The sequence below is a fragment of the Gymnoscopelus microlampas genome (assembly GCF_963454915.1).
Source record: "Gymnoscopelus microlampas genome assembly, chromosome: 12".
Lineage (NCBI taxonomy): Eukaryota > Metazoa > Chordata > Actinopteri > Myctophiformes > Myctophidae > Gymnoscopelus > Gymnoscopelus microlampas.
Window position 1 is genome coordinate 3927313 of NC_139949.1, and position 16805 is coordinate 3944117.

The window sequence follows — 16805 nt, forward strand, 5'->3', positions numbered from 1 at the left end:
AGGGGGTGAGGTAGAGTGAAGAGGTGAGTGCTAGGGGGTGATTGAAGAGGTGAGTGCTAGGGGGTGAGTGAAGAAGTGAGTGCTAGAGGGAGAGGTAGAGTGAAGAGTTGAGTGCTAGGGGGTGAGGTGGAGTGAAGAGGTGAGTGCTAGGGGGTGAGGTGGAGTCTGAAGAGGTGAGTGCTAGGGGGTGAGGTGGAGTGAAGAGGTGAGTGCTAGGGGGTGAGGTGGAGTGAAGAGGTGAGTGCTAGGGGGTGAGTGAAGAGGTGAGTGCTAGGGGGTGAGGTAGAGTGAAGAGGTGAGAGCTAAGAGGTGAGGTAGAGTGAAGAGGTGAGTGCTAGGGGGTGTGGTAGAGTGTGAGGATATACCTTTTCAGACTGCGGTGGAACATGGTGTGCATTACTAAGAGTAGTGAGTCATATGAAGTTGTGTTTATGTCACAGCCTCGCCTTATTTTCTTTTCTGTCGTGGATGTTTTAATGAATAACATTTAATAATCCCTACGTGACGTCAGAGGAAGGCAGGACAAACTGGTCGGGCTGGCTCAGAGGAAGGTGTATTCTTCTATTAACTTTCACCTCCCCTCAAAGGTAAAGCACATAATTGTAGTGCGTCAGGTGACGTACAGAGAGAATCAATTATAGAATTCTCTCTCTCTCTCTCTCTCTCTCTCTCTCTCTCTCTCTCTCTCTCTCTCTCTCTCTCTCTCTCTCTCTCTCTCTCTCTCTCTCTCTCTCTCTCTCTCTCTCTCGGTCTCTCTCTCTTGATCTGTCTCTCAATCTGTCTCTCGGTCGCTCTCTCTCTCTCTCTCTCTCTCACGCACGCACGCACGCACGCACGCACGCACGCACGCACGCACGCACACACACACACACACACACACACACACACACACACACAGCTGCTCAAGCAGGTAAGATCACCGTCCTTTCTCCTGATGTATGTTTGTGTATTAAACGTAATAAATGCTCATAATAGTCATATGTATATTATGTTGTTTCCTGACATCTGGTGATAATTCTGGTGATAATCGTAGTCTGAGATAATGCACTGTACACTTCATTTAACTATATTATGTTGTATAATTGTAATGAGGTATTCACAGGGTTGGTTTTGTTTTGGGGGATGGAGGGGGGGGGGGGGCATTAATACATGCCTCTGCTTTTGATATCCCCCCTGTTGGTCATTCATTGTTATTCCCGGTGGGGATATGTTTTATCTCTGCTTCTGGTCATGACTGAATTACACACAGTGGTGTAAAGTAGCTACATTTACTTAAGTACTGTACAATTTTGAGGTATTTTTATAACTGGAGTATTTCTATTTTTCAATACTTTTACTTCTACTCCACTACATCTCAGAGACAAATATTCTACTTTTACTCCACTACAAGTATTTGAAAACTTTAGTTACTTTGTAGATTTTGATTATTATCACGAAACATACATTAACCACTTCAGCTCTATATATATATTTAGATCTGCTATTTGAAAATAGCAGATCTACAAGCTCACAATGCGTTGTGATGTGACGCATTGTGAGCTGGTAGATCTGCTATTTTCAAAATATTTTTATACATTTTGAACACTCGTGAAATAGGACATTCTGCATAATGAGTAGTACTTTTACTTTTGGTACTTTAAGTACATTTTGATGTCAATACTTTTTAATTTTTTTTTAATTTTTAATTCTGGACTTTTACTTGTAAAGTATTTTTACATCGCAGTATTGATACTTTTACTTAAGAGCAAAATGTGAGTACTTTTTCCACCACTGATTACATATGTATTTCCTCTTGGGAAATGTAGACTGTCTGATGTGTTTGACATCTATGTTTGATAAGAGCCCATTTTAACTATTTCATTACACATGTTTGTGTTAACCACATTAACCAGAGCATCATACAAAGAAGTATATAGGCCTAGTACTGTAGGGCTTATGTGGTTACGATTGTTTGTTTGTTTGATTGATTGATTGATTAATTGATTGATTGCTTGATAGATACAAATCAAACCCTGTACTGTATTCACACGTACATACTGTATACTGTACTTAAGTACAATTATGAGGTACTTTTACTCTACTAGAGTATTTCCAATTTTCAGTACTTTTACTTCTACTCCACTACATCTCAGAGGCAAATATTGTACTTTTACTACACTACAATTATTTGAAACTTTTACTTTACTAGAATACTTTGTAGATTTAGATTATTATTACAAAACATACATTAACCACTTCAGCCCTATATACATTTCGGCCATTTGAAAATAGCAGATCTACAAGCTTGAAATGGGACATTCTGCACAATGAGTACTTTCCACTTTTGGTACTTTAAGTACGTTTTGATACCAATACTTTTGCACTTTCACTCAAGTAGATTTTCCGGACTTCTACGGACTTATACCTCAGAATCAGAATCTTTATTGTCACGTCACAGGATTACATGTGGGTGAAATTCGTGTTTGTGCACACATCTCCCCTTTAGTAATCGTTACGTAACTGTAGTGCTTGGGTGTGTTCAGTCAGGATGAGCTCTAAACTGGAGATCAGACAGCCTCAGCCGGTGCTGGAGTCCACTGAGTCCAACGACTGGGGCTCTGGGATCTGTGACTGCTGTGATGACATGGCTGACTGTAAGATGCTATATATTTACATCTACATTTATATTTCGTTGCTGTCCGCCAGAAACCAGCTAACTCCATTTTTCCACTTTTGTATTTTTTTTTCCATAAATCAGTGCTATTGAACACCCTTTACGTCTGTGTGTTGGTAAAAAAAATATATTGAACCTATGAAAAGCATTAAAAAGTGCTTCTGACAAAAGCAGCTAACTCCATTGGATCCTCAAACTTTCTGCTAAAAGTCCACCAAAGGGGGGTGGAGTTAGCTGGTTTAGCTGACTCCAGGGTCCACCCCCTTTTGACCTCCAACTTCATTGGGAGCTTGGAGGTCCATTCAGCTGTTCTTATCAATGATGAACAAAACCTCCTAACTCCACTTTTTGTTTTGTTTTAGTAATTTCCTGAAAAATGAACATTTTGGAGTTAGCTGGTTTCTGCCCGACAGCAGAGATGTTTTGATTGATTGATTGATTGATTGATTGATTGATTGATTGAATATTTTATCAACACCTTTGTGAACAGTACATGTACAGATGTGCCACTTCAAAACTTCACACGTTACTGTTCTTTCCCTGAAAGGGCACTGAAAATGCATTTTTTCCTCCCTGTTCTGCCCTTAAAAAGGCACTGTTTTGCCCCTGAAAAGAAGTTGTCACTACACACCCCCGTTTTTCCCTTCAACAGACAACCATATACATGAGAACAAAAGAATGTGTGTTGCAGAAGGTGTCAGACTCATAATGAGGCGAAAGGTGATTTGAAGAGGTCCTTGGCCAGTTGCTCAAATTAATTAGCATCATAAAAGCAGTGATCATCAAAACAACTCAGCATTTTAAATGCCCTTCTTTGTCCCTCTTATTGCCCTGGGAATCCCCTGAAAATGTACTGTCTTGGCGATGGCAGGACATGTGAAGTTTTGAAATGGCACATCTGTAGTACAGTCAACAGCGTTATGATCAAAGGATAACACAAAAAGCCCAATTCATGTACAATACAATATCTCTGCTGTCCGGCAGGAACCAGCTAACTCCAAAATGTTCATTTTTCAGGAAATGAAAAAAATAAACAAATAAATAAACAAAAATGGGGGGAGCTCTGGTCCATAGTCTAGAAGGAGTTTCCAGGGACTTTCGAGCCTTGCGCATGCACCACAGGCTGCACAGCCAAAACAAAGACGGTTTTATGGAGTTGAAAGCCAACTCTACTAAGTGGGAACACCTTGAGCCCCCCACCTCTCGTCTAAAATACACTTTTTGGCCAAAATGTTAAATATTAATATGAGGTGGGAGGCTCAGAGTGTTCCCACTTAGTAGAGTTGACTTTCAACTCCATAAAACCGTCTTTGTTTGGTGAGTAGCGAAAGTGTATTTTTTTTTTACTGCAGACAAGAGGCTGTGCAGCCTGTGGTGTCTCTCTAAAGACTTTCCGTGTAGACTAGCGTTGTTGATAATGTTGTCTTTGGGATGTACATGGCACGTGAATGACGGACATATTACCGTGAGTGTGGTGTGGTGTGACTTTGGTCATGTGAGACATGACCAAAGTGAAAGCAACGGCACGGGTTGAAGCGAAGTGGTCGCGTGTGTTGTTGTGGGGAGATTTCAATGGCGGCTGCGTTGTGTTGGCTCGCAGTGCTTCGGTTTCGCTCGGCGGTGGTCGGTGCTCACGCTAAAGGGAACAAAATGGTGTACCCGTAATGTTGTCAGTTTGTGATGGTCGCAATTAATTGCTCCGAGGAGGCAAATGTGTGGTGAGCAATTAAAAGTAGCCTACGCCACCCGTAAATGAATCGCGCACGTTGTGGCTTGTGTTGTTAGTGACATGTGATATGTTGTTGTTGTGTTTAGTGCGAAACAATGAGTGAATGAGTGAATGATGACGGAAGACGGGACTTATCTCTAATGTATAATAGGATATGGCGATATCTCATTTGGCTGACCAGTTGAATCACTTTAAAACCCATTTTTCAGTGTTTTTTTTTTTTTCGTAGTTACTGCACTTTGCCTTGGCAGGGCAGTATTAGTTCATTCTACAGTTTATTCATAGCCTGCACTGTTCCAACCAGGTTGTTTTGGGTTCTGGTGCTGTCCCTGCTATGCCTGCACCCTCACCAAGAGCTACGGACAGTGTCTTTGTCTCCCTCTGCTGGACATCTGTGGCTTTGTCCGTCCAATCACCATGTCAATGAGAGTGTCCATGAGGCAACGCTACGGCATCAAGGTGAGTCTGTCTGTCTGTCTGTCTGTCTGTCTGTCTGTCTGTCTGTCTGTCTGTCTGTCTGTCTGTCTGTCTGTCTGTCTGTCTGCCCTCTGCCTCTGCCTCTGTCTCTGTCTGTCTGTCTGTTTGTCTGTCTGTCTGTCTGTCTGTCTGTCTGTCTGTCTGTCTGTCTGTCTGTCTGTCTGTCTGTCACACACATACTCACAAACACGCACTCACTCACGCACGCACGCACGCACATACAGACACACACACCCTATTATATTTCAACCTGTGATGTGACAATAAAACTGCAGTTGAAGAATCCCACTGCACTAAAGGCCTGCTGGTAAACGTAGTCCGTCTTGTCTGCAGTAAAAATTGTAAATACACTTTCGCTACTCACCAAACAAAGACGGTTTTATGGAGTTGAAAGCCAACTCTACTAAGTCGCAATGTATGCTACCAGTGCTGTGGACCTCAACCTTTGGGTTAGCTTGAAGGTGGCTTGAACCATTATAGGTCTAAAACTCTGAGAGTGTAGATTTTTGTAACATTTTTACACTCTCAGAGTTATGGGGGTCCTTGAAAATAAAAAGTTTGAGAACCACTGTACTCCTAATGTGCCATAGTGTCGTATAATCAGTGTCGTACATATTCTGAAGAAAACCTGGAGACTTATGATCAAAATAAGAGCATTATAATGTTATGTACAAACAATTTGCCACGGACAAGGACAAATCTTTCCAAGGACACATGTGTCCGTGTATGGACATATTGATGACCCCTGGACATGTACTACAGTATGTACTATGTTTCAGAAGTGTGGACTCCAGACTTGGACTTGAGACTTGAGAAATTTGATGACTTTGGACATTTAGAATTACTAGACCAATAACTTACAATACTTGGTCTCGACTTGGACTTCAACACTAATGACTCGTGACTTGACTTCATCCCTCTCTTGACTTGAGACTTCAAGTCTTTTCAAGTCACTTGATACATTCCAAGCAAGCTTATAGGACTTGAAACAAAAAGTTGGACCTTACTTTTGACTTGCCTGTCTTGACTTGTGACATACATTAAGCACTTCAGCCTTATATACATTTCAGCCATGTGAAAGTAGCCGATCTATACGAGCTTACAATGCGTCGCGACGCATTGTTAGCTTGTAGATCGTCTATTTTCAAAAGATTTGTGTTCATTTTGAACACTCGAGAAATAGGACATTCAGCGTAACGAGTACTTTTACTTTTGGTACTTTACGAACATTTTGATGCCAATACCTTTGTACTTTTACTCACGTACATTTTTAATGGACTTACATGTAACAGAGTATTTCTACATCGCAGTATTGATACTTTTACTGAAGTACAAAATGTGAGTACTTTTTCCCCACCCCTGGTGTTGTGTGCAGGATACTATGTGCAGAGACTGTGTCTACGCCTCGTGCTGCACGCCGTGCTCCTGGTGCCAGATGAAGCGAGAGATGAAGAGACGACACATCCCCATCGTCCTCGTCAGCTCCAAGAACGTCTGAGCAGCAAATGGCATCACCGAAAAATAAATGACTTATTTTCTATGAAGCCTTCAATACATGAGATACATGAGAGATTGTTTTTCTATTTCCTACATTCCTGAGCCAATAATTCAATATTTGCTGTAACATGTGAATATACCATATCTCACCAAAAATGCACGCTTTTCTTACCTATTTCAACTGGCCACAGAAAATGTATATCCAAAATGATGCGGCTGTTTGTAAACACACCCGGTATCAGTGTGCGTAACCCAGAGAAAAAAAACAATCCAACCGCGACGGCCCCTTCTCTTGCAGAAGCACGTTCAAAATAGTGTGTCTCGCGAAATTCGCTCAAGATAGAGCCGTTTTCATGAAAACGCTAAACAGGAAATGGACGGAGGCGGAAATCTTCGGATGGCTTTATTTCCGGATCTGGGTGAGTAGAAACTGAAAGTGAAAATGATTTAACTTAAATTAGTCAAATATTGGGTTATAGGCTCAGGTATGCGACAAAAACAAAACAATCTCCATGTATTCAAGGCTTTGTGGCGTGAGCAATTGATAGAAAATAGCCTACGTCGTTTTTTGGGTGAAGTTAATTCCTTTAAATGTTTTAAGCCAGCCGTTCCCAGCCTTTCCTGGATCAGGGCCCACTTGAAAATCTTGAAAGCCTTCGCGGCCCAACCACCGGACCACTTAAGGGAGAATTCCGCCAGACGTTTTTCTTACCTTATATATGATATCATGATATCCTAGGACGAGTGGTACAGTAGAAAAACTCCATCCCGAGTCGACCGCAGCTAAAAACGTAAGTCCCATAGGCTCTGGTCTTTAGCCGCGGTCGACTCCGGGTGGAGTTATGAGTTTTTTCTACTCTACCACTCGTCCTAGGATATCATAATATCATATATAAGGTAAGAAAAACGTCGGGCGGAATTCTCCTTTAAGTTTTAAGGGGTCAGATGGGTGGGCCGCGTGTATTTTCAGAGCATGTTTATTTTAATGATCAATCAATCGATTGTGTTCCGGCTTGGATCAATGGAACCAACCTAGTATATACTTTATGTCCCTATTTATCGATGTTACAATGAAAACGTGTTTTTCAAGGTTTTAAAGACAAAAACATACCATGACATGTCTTGAACATGTCAATGTTTTAGCCACAAAACCAGATGTGTGACCTGCTAAATATTTTGGTTTGCCTCTGGAGGCAACTATAATATATAGGAACAATGTCATTTATTGTACTCAAACTTCATATGAAGGGGATTTTTGTTGTTGTTAAAATAAGTGTTAAACATCTCAATATTCCTATTCTATATAGAGTGTTTGTTCAGTAACAGGGGCACCGGGGCGCCTGATGGAGGGGAAAAGGAACTGGTTGGAATAACGTGTTCCTTCCACGCACTACGTCTAACCAGGGAACCTTCTTCTTCTTCTTCTTCTTCTTCTTCTTCTTTTTCTTCTTCTTCTTCTTTTTCATCTTCTACTTCTTCCTCTTCTTCTTCTTCCGTTTTATTAATAAACAACTCAAGAACAACCACAGTAACTTGAATGCATATACTTATTAAGATTTATGTAATAAATTGTATGAATATACAGTACAGACAATACCTAACTCATGAGCAGGTCAATGTGTATGCATCCATAGATTGGTAACCATTGTAATTAATGCGTTGTATCCTATTTTGTATAACTTTATATATGAATTCTAGTAAAGCTACATTTTTGCACTATTCGCTATGATTTCCTTGTTGTTCTATTGACAAATTCTCCCACTTTATGTGACATTTTTCACGCACTCACAAACACACACACACACACACAAACACACACACATACGCACGCACGCACGCACGCACGCGCACGCACGCACGCACACACACACACACACACACACACACACACACACACACACACACACACACACACCACCGAAGGTCCCAACAAAGCCTGTCGTTCCAACAAACTCTAAAGCTAAATTCTATGATTTAGGATGGACAATAATCACCCCTGGTCTAGCGGGTCATGTCTGCATGGTGGAATTGTAACAGCTGAAATCAATAATATGTCAGGACAGTATTCCAATATTAACCTGTGGGGCCGCATTAAGTGAAGGGCCCCGGCCTCGGGCCGCCAGTTGCCAATGTATGGGCAATCAGTTAGGCTATGTTATCAGTTAGGCTATACAGTAACAGTAATCAGTTAGGCTATGTACTGTATGTTGATATGATTTTAAATATGACAAGGTTTCACATCTATTAGGCTGCTTTCTCAAGCGCACAACGTAAAGTGCGCTCTGAAAAAGCTGTTGGTGGAAACGGTTCTGCACATTATCTCCGCGCAAAACGTCCCGCCAGAGAACGTGGCCGTGTTGATTGAGAGTGTTGGCTTTACTGTATATGGATGTTGGTGTCAGGTGAGGTCAGGTGTTCATTATTTTTGGAGATTTGGTGATTAAAAGCAGGAAACACTTATGGCCCATCATGTTATTACGATATTCAAAATCCCAATAAAGTCTCATATCACGATATCGATATAATATCAATATATTGCCCAGCCCTCCGGAAGGGCAGTGCTGCCCCCTTCAGGAGAGTGTCAGTATTACAACGTGCTTCTATTTGACATTTGTCATTTAAACCATTTTTATTGAAAATAATTATACATTTCCAGACATTAAAGTGTTACATTTTCTCAATAAATAATTCGACTTCAAAGGAAAGATGTTTCTGACATCGCAAACATGGTCGAAATGTGGTTCAACTGTAAAATAATGACGGTATAAAGAACTCACTCAAAAAAAGGTTTATTAGGAAAAGCAACTACATACCAAGCAAACGGTCTCATTCAGAAGTAAATGCTGCATGCTGTTCTCTTCATCCACGGGGGAATTGAAGTGTCAAGCTCTCTCAGTCCAATTCACAGTCATCAGCAGTGTATTGGGAGGATATTGAAGACGTTTTTTTGCTTTTTTTTCGCCGTTTAAGTGATTTAATTTCGGAAACCCAAAATAGACCCGTCTCTGTCTGTCTATTGGACACATTTTCGCCACCCCCTCTCTCTTGTCTCTCAGGCGGTGTGGTGTCAGCTAAGCTCATGCCTCAAATGTCGATGGACTGAAAAAGTATAAAAAGTCACCGGGATCACCGTGGAGGATCACTGCAGTCGACTCCAAGTCTACCCTGTGTCATCCATCGCTGTACAAACACACAAGAGGTGAGTTTTGAAGGAAGGACGCGTTAAGCCAGCCAGTCAGCCAGCCAGCCATGCACCGGGGACCACTGGCAGCAGTATCAGGCTCCGACACCTCGCAGAAAATGTAGCGTTTTTTTATATGGCTTCTGAAAGATGACTTTGGAAAGATCCGATGCAAATAATGGGTTTGGCTCGTGCTTTATGGGGAGACAGGCAGAGATTTACGAGGAGGAGGAATGGATCACAGGAGGGAGGTAGCTGCCTGTCTCAGCTTCTCCAATGGGACTTTGGAATGATATGCGATAGGCTGTAAAGTTCTCACATAGCTCTATACAGTGGATTCATTTGCGTTTATTGTTATGGGCTTCTTTGGAATGTAATCGTTTATTGAAAACATTATTTTCAACATTTTAAAGCGCGAGCGAATTATTGTGGAAGTGATGCCTTAAACAGACTAAGTTAATAGATGGCGATGATGATGCATTTAAAGGTAGGGTAAGTGATATTTTTTGGTAAAAATGTTTTTTTTTTGTTAAAGTATTCTGATAGTAATCATTGCTATAGAGCGTTTGTTCGGTCACAGGGGTCTCTCCAGCTCTTTAGTAAACTATACTACATTATCAGGTAGGTGACAAAATGTAAGCCAATCAGGAGAGAGCACTGAAAATTCATTTTCTGTTTAATAAAGAGCTGGAGAGACTCCTTTTACTGAACAAACACTCTATAGCAATGAGTAACAGAATACAGAGCTATTTAACACTTATTTTAACCAAAGTAAATCACTTACCCCTACCTTTATCTTAACATAATGAATTTGAAATGAAAGATAAATGATTGTAAGTAGCCTCGTAATTGGTAAGATTCCAAAATGTACAGCCTAATGCATTAGGCTAGGAAATTCATTTAGCCTACCCAGTGTTTTTACCCCGATAAATTATCCTCTATAATTGTCACTTTCCTCAGATAAAAATGGCCTTCTCCGGTGTCCTTACTGATGCAGCCATCACTGCAGCCCTGGACGGATGCAAAGGTAACCCGAGTTAATCCTTCATTCACCAAACGATCCTCAAATCATGTGTTAGCTTAGTATCCTTTGGGTATAATAAGCATCTCATCTGCTGTGTAACCGGTGGGTCATGTGCGTCATTTCAGCCGCTGATTCGTTCAACCACAAGAAGTTCTTCGCCGCCGTGGGTCTGACGGGCAAGACGGATGCTGATGTGAAGAAAGTTTTCTCCATCATTGACCAGGACGCCAGCGGCTTTCTTGAGGAGGACGAGCTCAAGTAATGCACCCTTTTTCTAAACGGACAGGACAAAACGCACCAGTCACCACTGAGCTAAGTCTGTTACACTCGGTGGCGATTGCCGACCAGAACCGATCTTCAAGCTGTCGGCTTGAAGATCAGTCCTTGTCGGCAAGCTACAGTGTGGTTAAAAATACGCACAGTATTTTTCCACAAATGTTTCCTTCAACTTCTTGTTTATGGCCCAAAATGACTGGATATATAGGTTTTGTAGCAATCTGTAGCAATTGCAGAAATAATAGACCTTGTCGAATGTTTAAGCATGTTCTAATCATGTATACTTTACTTTAACTCTTTGACTGCCAGAGTAATAGTGTAATGGTGTGCCACTGCTGCCAGCTAAAACGAGCTATTTTACTGTACCTTGGAAAAATCATGGAATATTCTCTGTGACTTCCGTCCTCGCGGAGATAGAAAAAAGAAATGTGTCTGGTCGTGATCCTCCTTTCCAGAGCTATGTCCAGTTGAATGTGGTTTGTTTTTGCCAAAAACAACAGAAACCGAGACATTTTTATTTTTATAAATCCTTTAACGTGAAAGGAAACTACCTTTTTTTTTTGTTGTGAATACGTGATTCACAACCCCCCCCAGTGGCGTGCACAGACATTTTGAGGGGCAGGTGCTCAAGTAAATTATAATTTTTTGTTTACTTGTGTCTGCTCTTTTTTCCCTCTACACCTATACCTCTAAAGTTCTCCTCAGAAAACGGATGCTAGGTTTAGAGTGGTTATGGTAGAAAGAAAAATCATATCACATAAAGATTTGGCGGACCCCCTGTAGTAACTCTGAGGACCCCCTAGGGGTCCCGGACCCCCTGTTGAAGACCCCTGCTGTAAACTGAAGGAGAAAAAAAAGTATTTTTCTTCTTTTTTTCAAAAGGGCACTTCTGGTCAAGAGGGCAAAGGGCAGGTGCTCTAGCACCACCTAGAGTCTATCTGTACACGTCCCTGCCCCCCCCCACCATAAAAAGAAAAAAACGTGTCACCTCGTCAGTGGCAGGCTACGCCTTAGCAGAATCAGGCGGACAAATAGTTAAAACATTTTCCAAATATAATTCCAAATATTTTTACATTTTGAAAAAAATAGCCAATTTAACACTGAGGTGCCCACTCTCCCTTGGTGACTGCCCACCTATCCTGTTACCGTTCAAAATACTCACCGTATCCCATGCGTATTTGTGCATAACATGGGAATTGCACATAACTCAACTGCTTGTTTTGACTCTATATCGTGTTTCAACTATTTGTTGTCGTTTTTCCGTGTGCCCTCCAGGCTGTTCCTGCTGAATTTCAACAAAGGTGCGCGCACTCTCACCGACGCCGAGACCAAGACCTTCCTCAAAGCCGGTGACGCCGACGGCGATGGCCAAATCAGCATTGATGGTACGGTTCTTTCTTCTCAAACTTCCTCATGTCATGGAACCCCTCAAATGTACTGTCTCTACTTAAGCCACATCAATACTGCAATGTTGAAGTACTCTGTTACAAGTAAAAGTCCGGAATTAAAAACGTACTTGAGTAAAAGTACAAAAGTATTCGTATCAAAATGTCTAAAAATATTTTTAAAATAGCAGATCTATAAGTATAATATTTGCCTCTGAGATGTAGTGGAGCAGAAGTAAAAGTACTGAAAATTGAAATTACTCTGTCTCCAGTACAGTTAAAGTACCCATAGGCCCTTGGTAGACCCCCTGTTTTTTTTACGTCCAATGTATTTGTATTTAAGTTCATACAGTTAACATAAGTATAACTAAATGCATTTGAAATTAAATTTAAAAAATGACATTTCAGTAAATAGCAAAAATAGCAGATTTACATGCTCAAGCTTGTAGATCGGCTATTTTTGCTACTTTTGTGTGACATAGAATGGCGAAGTACGGCATTCATTTAAGAAAAAAGTTACAATACAGAGATAAGAGGTGTCTGCCCGACAGTATATGCAATGTGGCTCTCTGGAGTGAGTGTGGAAATATAGTGGCCCTCTCCATCATCAAAGTTGCCCACACCTGCCCTGTGTTATACTTTGTCAAAAATGGCATACATAGGTGCTCCACAAGCTTGGTGACATCAGCTAAGAAAACACCACTAACAATCATGACATTCCCAAAATAAGGGGTTCATTTCACTACTTCACCTGCTAAAAGTTATCCCAGTGACAGAGTGGCTATTCAGATTGTACGTTTCTCTCTCCTCAACTACAGTTGTATAATTCTGTAATATATCTAATCTAAGAACAACAACCTTCTCTTATGGATTTATTTGTCCCTGGCAAAAAATCTGCTTAAATAGGGGTCCAATAACATGTATCAATTTGGGGGTCTATAACATTTGTGAAAGAGGCCGATGAACACCTCAGGGGTTGGCAACAGGTGTCAAAAGTCAAAAAACAAAGAATAGGGCCCGCACACCGTCTGAATCTTGCAGTCTAGTATACAGTCTAGTATAGTCTGTCCTGATGAAGGTCTCACGACCGAAACGTTGAGTAAAGAGCTACATTTTTTTTGCAAGATTCAGACGGTGTGCGGGCCCTATTCTTGGGGTCTTTAACTCATTCAGTGCCAGGCTTTTTCAAGCCTGTTGATCCCTGTGCCATGGAAAAGGCTATTATTTTACCTTTTCAATTGGTCACAGAGTGTTTGTCTTCAGTGTGATTGATCCCCTGATGGTTGCTAATCACTGAGTCACTTCAGGTGTGGTTTCACAAAATTCAACGAGGTCATTGTGACCTCGTTGACATTTGTTTTTGATGTTTGAATGTGGCATGGCACACTCAGAAATACAGGGTTTACAATGGGAGGAAAAATGTTTTTTTTTTCTCCGTTTCCTTTTTAACATTGAAGTGGATGGAGCAATAAGTTTTTGAAAATCGTTTGCTCCTAGTTCCTTTGAGATAAAAATAAAAAAAAAATAACAAAAAAAAAAAAAAAAAATTTAAAAAAAATATTTTGAAAAAAAAAATTTTTTTTTAGGAGACGTCAAAAGACGTCATTGGCACAATTAACCAACTGAAAATGGCCGTCAAAAGACGTCATTGGCATTGAATGAGTTAACATGAAAGAGCAGTGCGAACCACTGCTCTATCGTAACTAATATTTCTGCTATCGGGCAGAAACCAGCTAACTCCAACATGTTCAGAAAATGGAAAAAAAAAAAAAGTGGAGTTGGGAGGTTTTTTTCATTATTGATAAGTGCAGCTAAATGGACCTCCAAGCTCACAATGAGGTTGGAGGTCAAAAGGGGGTGGAGCCCGGAGTCAACAAAACCAGCTAACTCCACCCCCTTTGGTGGAGTTAGCTAAGCGTGGCCAGACCTAAACCTAACCTTATTCCTAAACATAACCTTAGTAAAAAGGTTCAATATATATTTTTACCATCACACAGACAGACATAATGGGTGTTCAATAACACTGATTTATGGGGGGAAAAATGCAAAAGCGTCAAAATGGAGTTAGCTGGTTTCTGCCCGACAGCAACAAAATAGTGACTGATAACAGTGTGTTTTGTTTGTTTGCAGAGTTCACTGCGATGGTGAAGGCATGAACAGCGGCCCCACGACCTGCTCTGATGGAACAACACGCTGCTCACGTCATGACCTCCATTTTCATCTGAATATGAAATTATTTGTATACACTATGCATACATATTGTAGATACTGTACGCTTCTCCTATGCAACACACCGACCGTCCATGATGATGATTGTGAATTGTTGTGTTAAAATAATGACTTTTGCTTACTGTAAAAAATGATATAACATGCACTTTCCAGGAACAGACGATACAAAACATGAATAAATATTATTTTGCTACGGTTTTATTGGAGTTTTTCCCCCTATGCACCCACACATGCACGCACATGCACACGCACACACACACACACACACACACACACACACACATGTGACGGTGGCCAGGTTGTCACATGTAACTTGCCACTTCTTTTTAGAATGCTGACACTCTTTACTTTGTCTCAATAATAAATAAATAACAATACACATTAAACTCACAACAATAAAATATCAGTTGCACGGTAAAGTGCGGGGTGCGTAATTACTGTGAGAATAATACTGTTTGTTAGGTACTGCAAGACTACGCCACCTTTTTATTTAAGAGGTAGGGTCCTCTGTAACACTCTTTCTTAGGCTATTCACAGGTTCGAGTTTACCCAGGTAAGTACAATACTTTTAAATGAGAACAACACTTCAACACATATCCCTTGGAGAAAGCTGGACGGAAACAGGTTTGTATAAAAAGGTAATCTATTTTATTAAGCTAATACAGTGGCGTCTATAAGCCATAAAATATTGAAAAGCATAAACAAAATATAACACTAATTCTAAAACCTCAACCTCCTAATGCGCCCACTAACTAACTAAAATACAGGAATACAGACAATCACCAAACACTAAAAACAGACAGGGCTTGTGCAAACTATAGCAAATAAATAATGAATTTAGCGTTAAAGTGCCAACTATTACTGAAGCAGTAAAATGCCAAGTGCCAATTCAATTGCTATATGTCATATACTCATCACGGTTCAATGCAAAAGGTGGGAATGTCCTTATATGGGGTTTAACTGGAGCGGGGGTTTAGGCCAGGAATCACTGTCTCTTCTTGTCTTCGTGCGTATTGCCTGCAATCATAGAAACTAGAACCAGTTCATCTGTTCAGGTATATTTCACATATGAGGTTTAGGACCGTGGGTTTATAAAGGTAACGTTGCATAGAAGGACACTTACTCGCCCGCCAGACTGTACGTCTGGCTTTGAGGGTGTGAAGCGCGCAACGTTATCGCCACTGGACCTCTCCTCCGTTCCTTGGTTCGTCTGTCTGTCCTCCCCGTCTCTGCTGCTACTGCGCCGTCTGCTCACCGTCCGCTGCTGGTGGCTTGGTACGTGCCGCGATCACTGTATTCCCCACCTCTGCTCCGTGGTATGTCTGCTCCTCCTGTGCACAACCGTCCCTTCTGGCTGTCACTTCCACACTGCCCTGTATGCCTGTCTCTCTGCTGTCCAAGTGGCTCGCGCTCACTTTTGAATAAGGTGGGCCACACCCTACTCCGCCCTCATTCGCTCTGCCACCAGCGTGACCTGGGGACATTGGCCGTCCGCTGTCACAAGGCCAATGTCACACAGCCTATAGGGGAGTCCAATGTCAAGTGGCTCGGGGACCGGGGGGAAATACATTGTCAACCATAAAACATGCAGTGCAGAAATATAGTTAAGAGAATGATGTTTTTAAGTGCGTAATACAGGTTTTTCATCATCAATAAAAAATGTTACAATTTGGTTTCACCCCCCTGCTTTGACCCTGTCACATCCCCCCCCACTTTTCCGTTGCCAGTCCCTGCAACTGTCCCTAATCATGTCCATACCTCTGGGGTGGCTGGCCTATATTTGCTCTTCCCGAGCGCCGTGGCTCATCTGGTGCTCTCGGGACGGAGAGAAACCCATAATACTGCGGCGTTGTTGCTTCTACCTGCTCGGGCTGCACTACAGCTGGGGGGTCCTCGTGGGGCGACCTGGGGGCTACACACACTTTCAACGCATTTCTATGTATGGTCTTTTCTCGCCCCCCCTTCTCGGGTCTGACTCGGTACACCAACCCCGTAGCTCCCACCTGTTCCATCACTGCGTAAGGCTCGGGGTCCCACCACGTACTCAATTTCCCCTGGCCATCTCTCTTCCTATTTCGAATCCACACTCTCTCTCCTGGTAATAGGGGTGTAATACCGGCCCTACGGTCATAAACCTGCTTTCTCCTCTTGGCCGTTTCTCCCATCCTCTCCCCTGCGGTCCTATAAGCTGTCGCCATTCTCTGTTGGTGGTCCTGTACCCAGCCACCCACTCCCATGCGCTCTTGCGCTGACTGCACTCCTAACTGGACATCTATAGGGCGCCTCAAATGTCGGCCAAACATTAAGTAGGCGGGGGCATAACCCGTAGCACTATGGATCGTGTTGTTATAAGC

General features: G+C 41.8%; 2 protein-coding genes across 3 annotated transcripts in view; both read left to right on the top strand.

The window, feature by feature from the left end:
- The first annotated feature begins 784 nt into the window (after positions 1-784).
- Positions 785-8077, top strand: LOC311057596 (cornifelin homolog B-like). The gene is made up of 4 exons (XM_084074589.1): positions 785-910; positions 2523-2633; positions 4687-4841; positions 6235-8077. The coding sequence occupies exons 2-4, from the start codon at positions 2528-2530 to the stop codon at positions 6355-6357; spliced, it is 384 nt and encodes a 127-aa protein (XP_083930715.1). The 5' UTR covers positions 785-910; positions 2523-2527; the 3' UTR covers positions 6358-8077.
- A 2391-nt stretch (positions 8078-10468) lies between these two features.
- The window catches only part of LOC311056925 (parvalbumin beta-like), a 523075-nt gene continuing 516738 nt past the window's right edge, over positions 10469-16805 (top strand). Inside the window, exons 1-4 of one of the 2 annotated variants that reach the window (XM_084073778.1) lie at positions 10469-10564; positions 10687-10819; positions 12113-12222; positions 14353-14449. In XM_084073778.1, coding sequence (XP_083929904.1) covers positions 10504-10564; positions 10687-10819; positions 12113-12222; positions 14353-14378 — 330 coding nt within the window. In that variant the 5' untranslated portion in view covers positions 10469-10503 and the 3' untranslated portion in view covers positions 14379-14449. Of the gene's footprint in view, positions 10565-10686; positions 10820-12112; positions 12223-14352; positions 14450-16805 lie in introns of those variants that run through there. The other variant, XM_084073777.1, reaches the window with a different exon arrangement.

Excerpts from the sequence above, each read along its gene's own strand:
- LOC311057596 (XM_084074589.1), top strand. The coding sequence starts at position 2,528 with ATGAGCTCTAAACTGGAGATCAGACAGCCTCAGCCGGTGCTGGAGTCC. Across the intron at positions 2,634-4,686 it reads CTGTGATGACATGGCTGACT|GTTGTTTTGGGTTCTGGTGC; the intron begins GTAAGATGCTAT and ends TGTTCCAACCAG. Across the intron at positions 4,842-6,234 it reads GGCAACGCTACGGCATCAAG|GATACTATGTGCAGAGACTG; the intron begins GTGAGTCTGTCT and ends TGTTGTGTGCAG.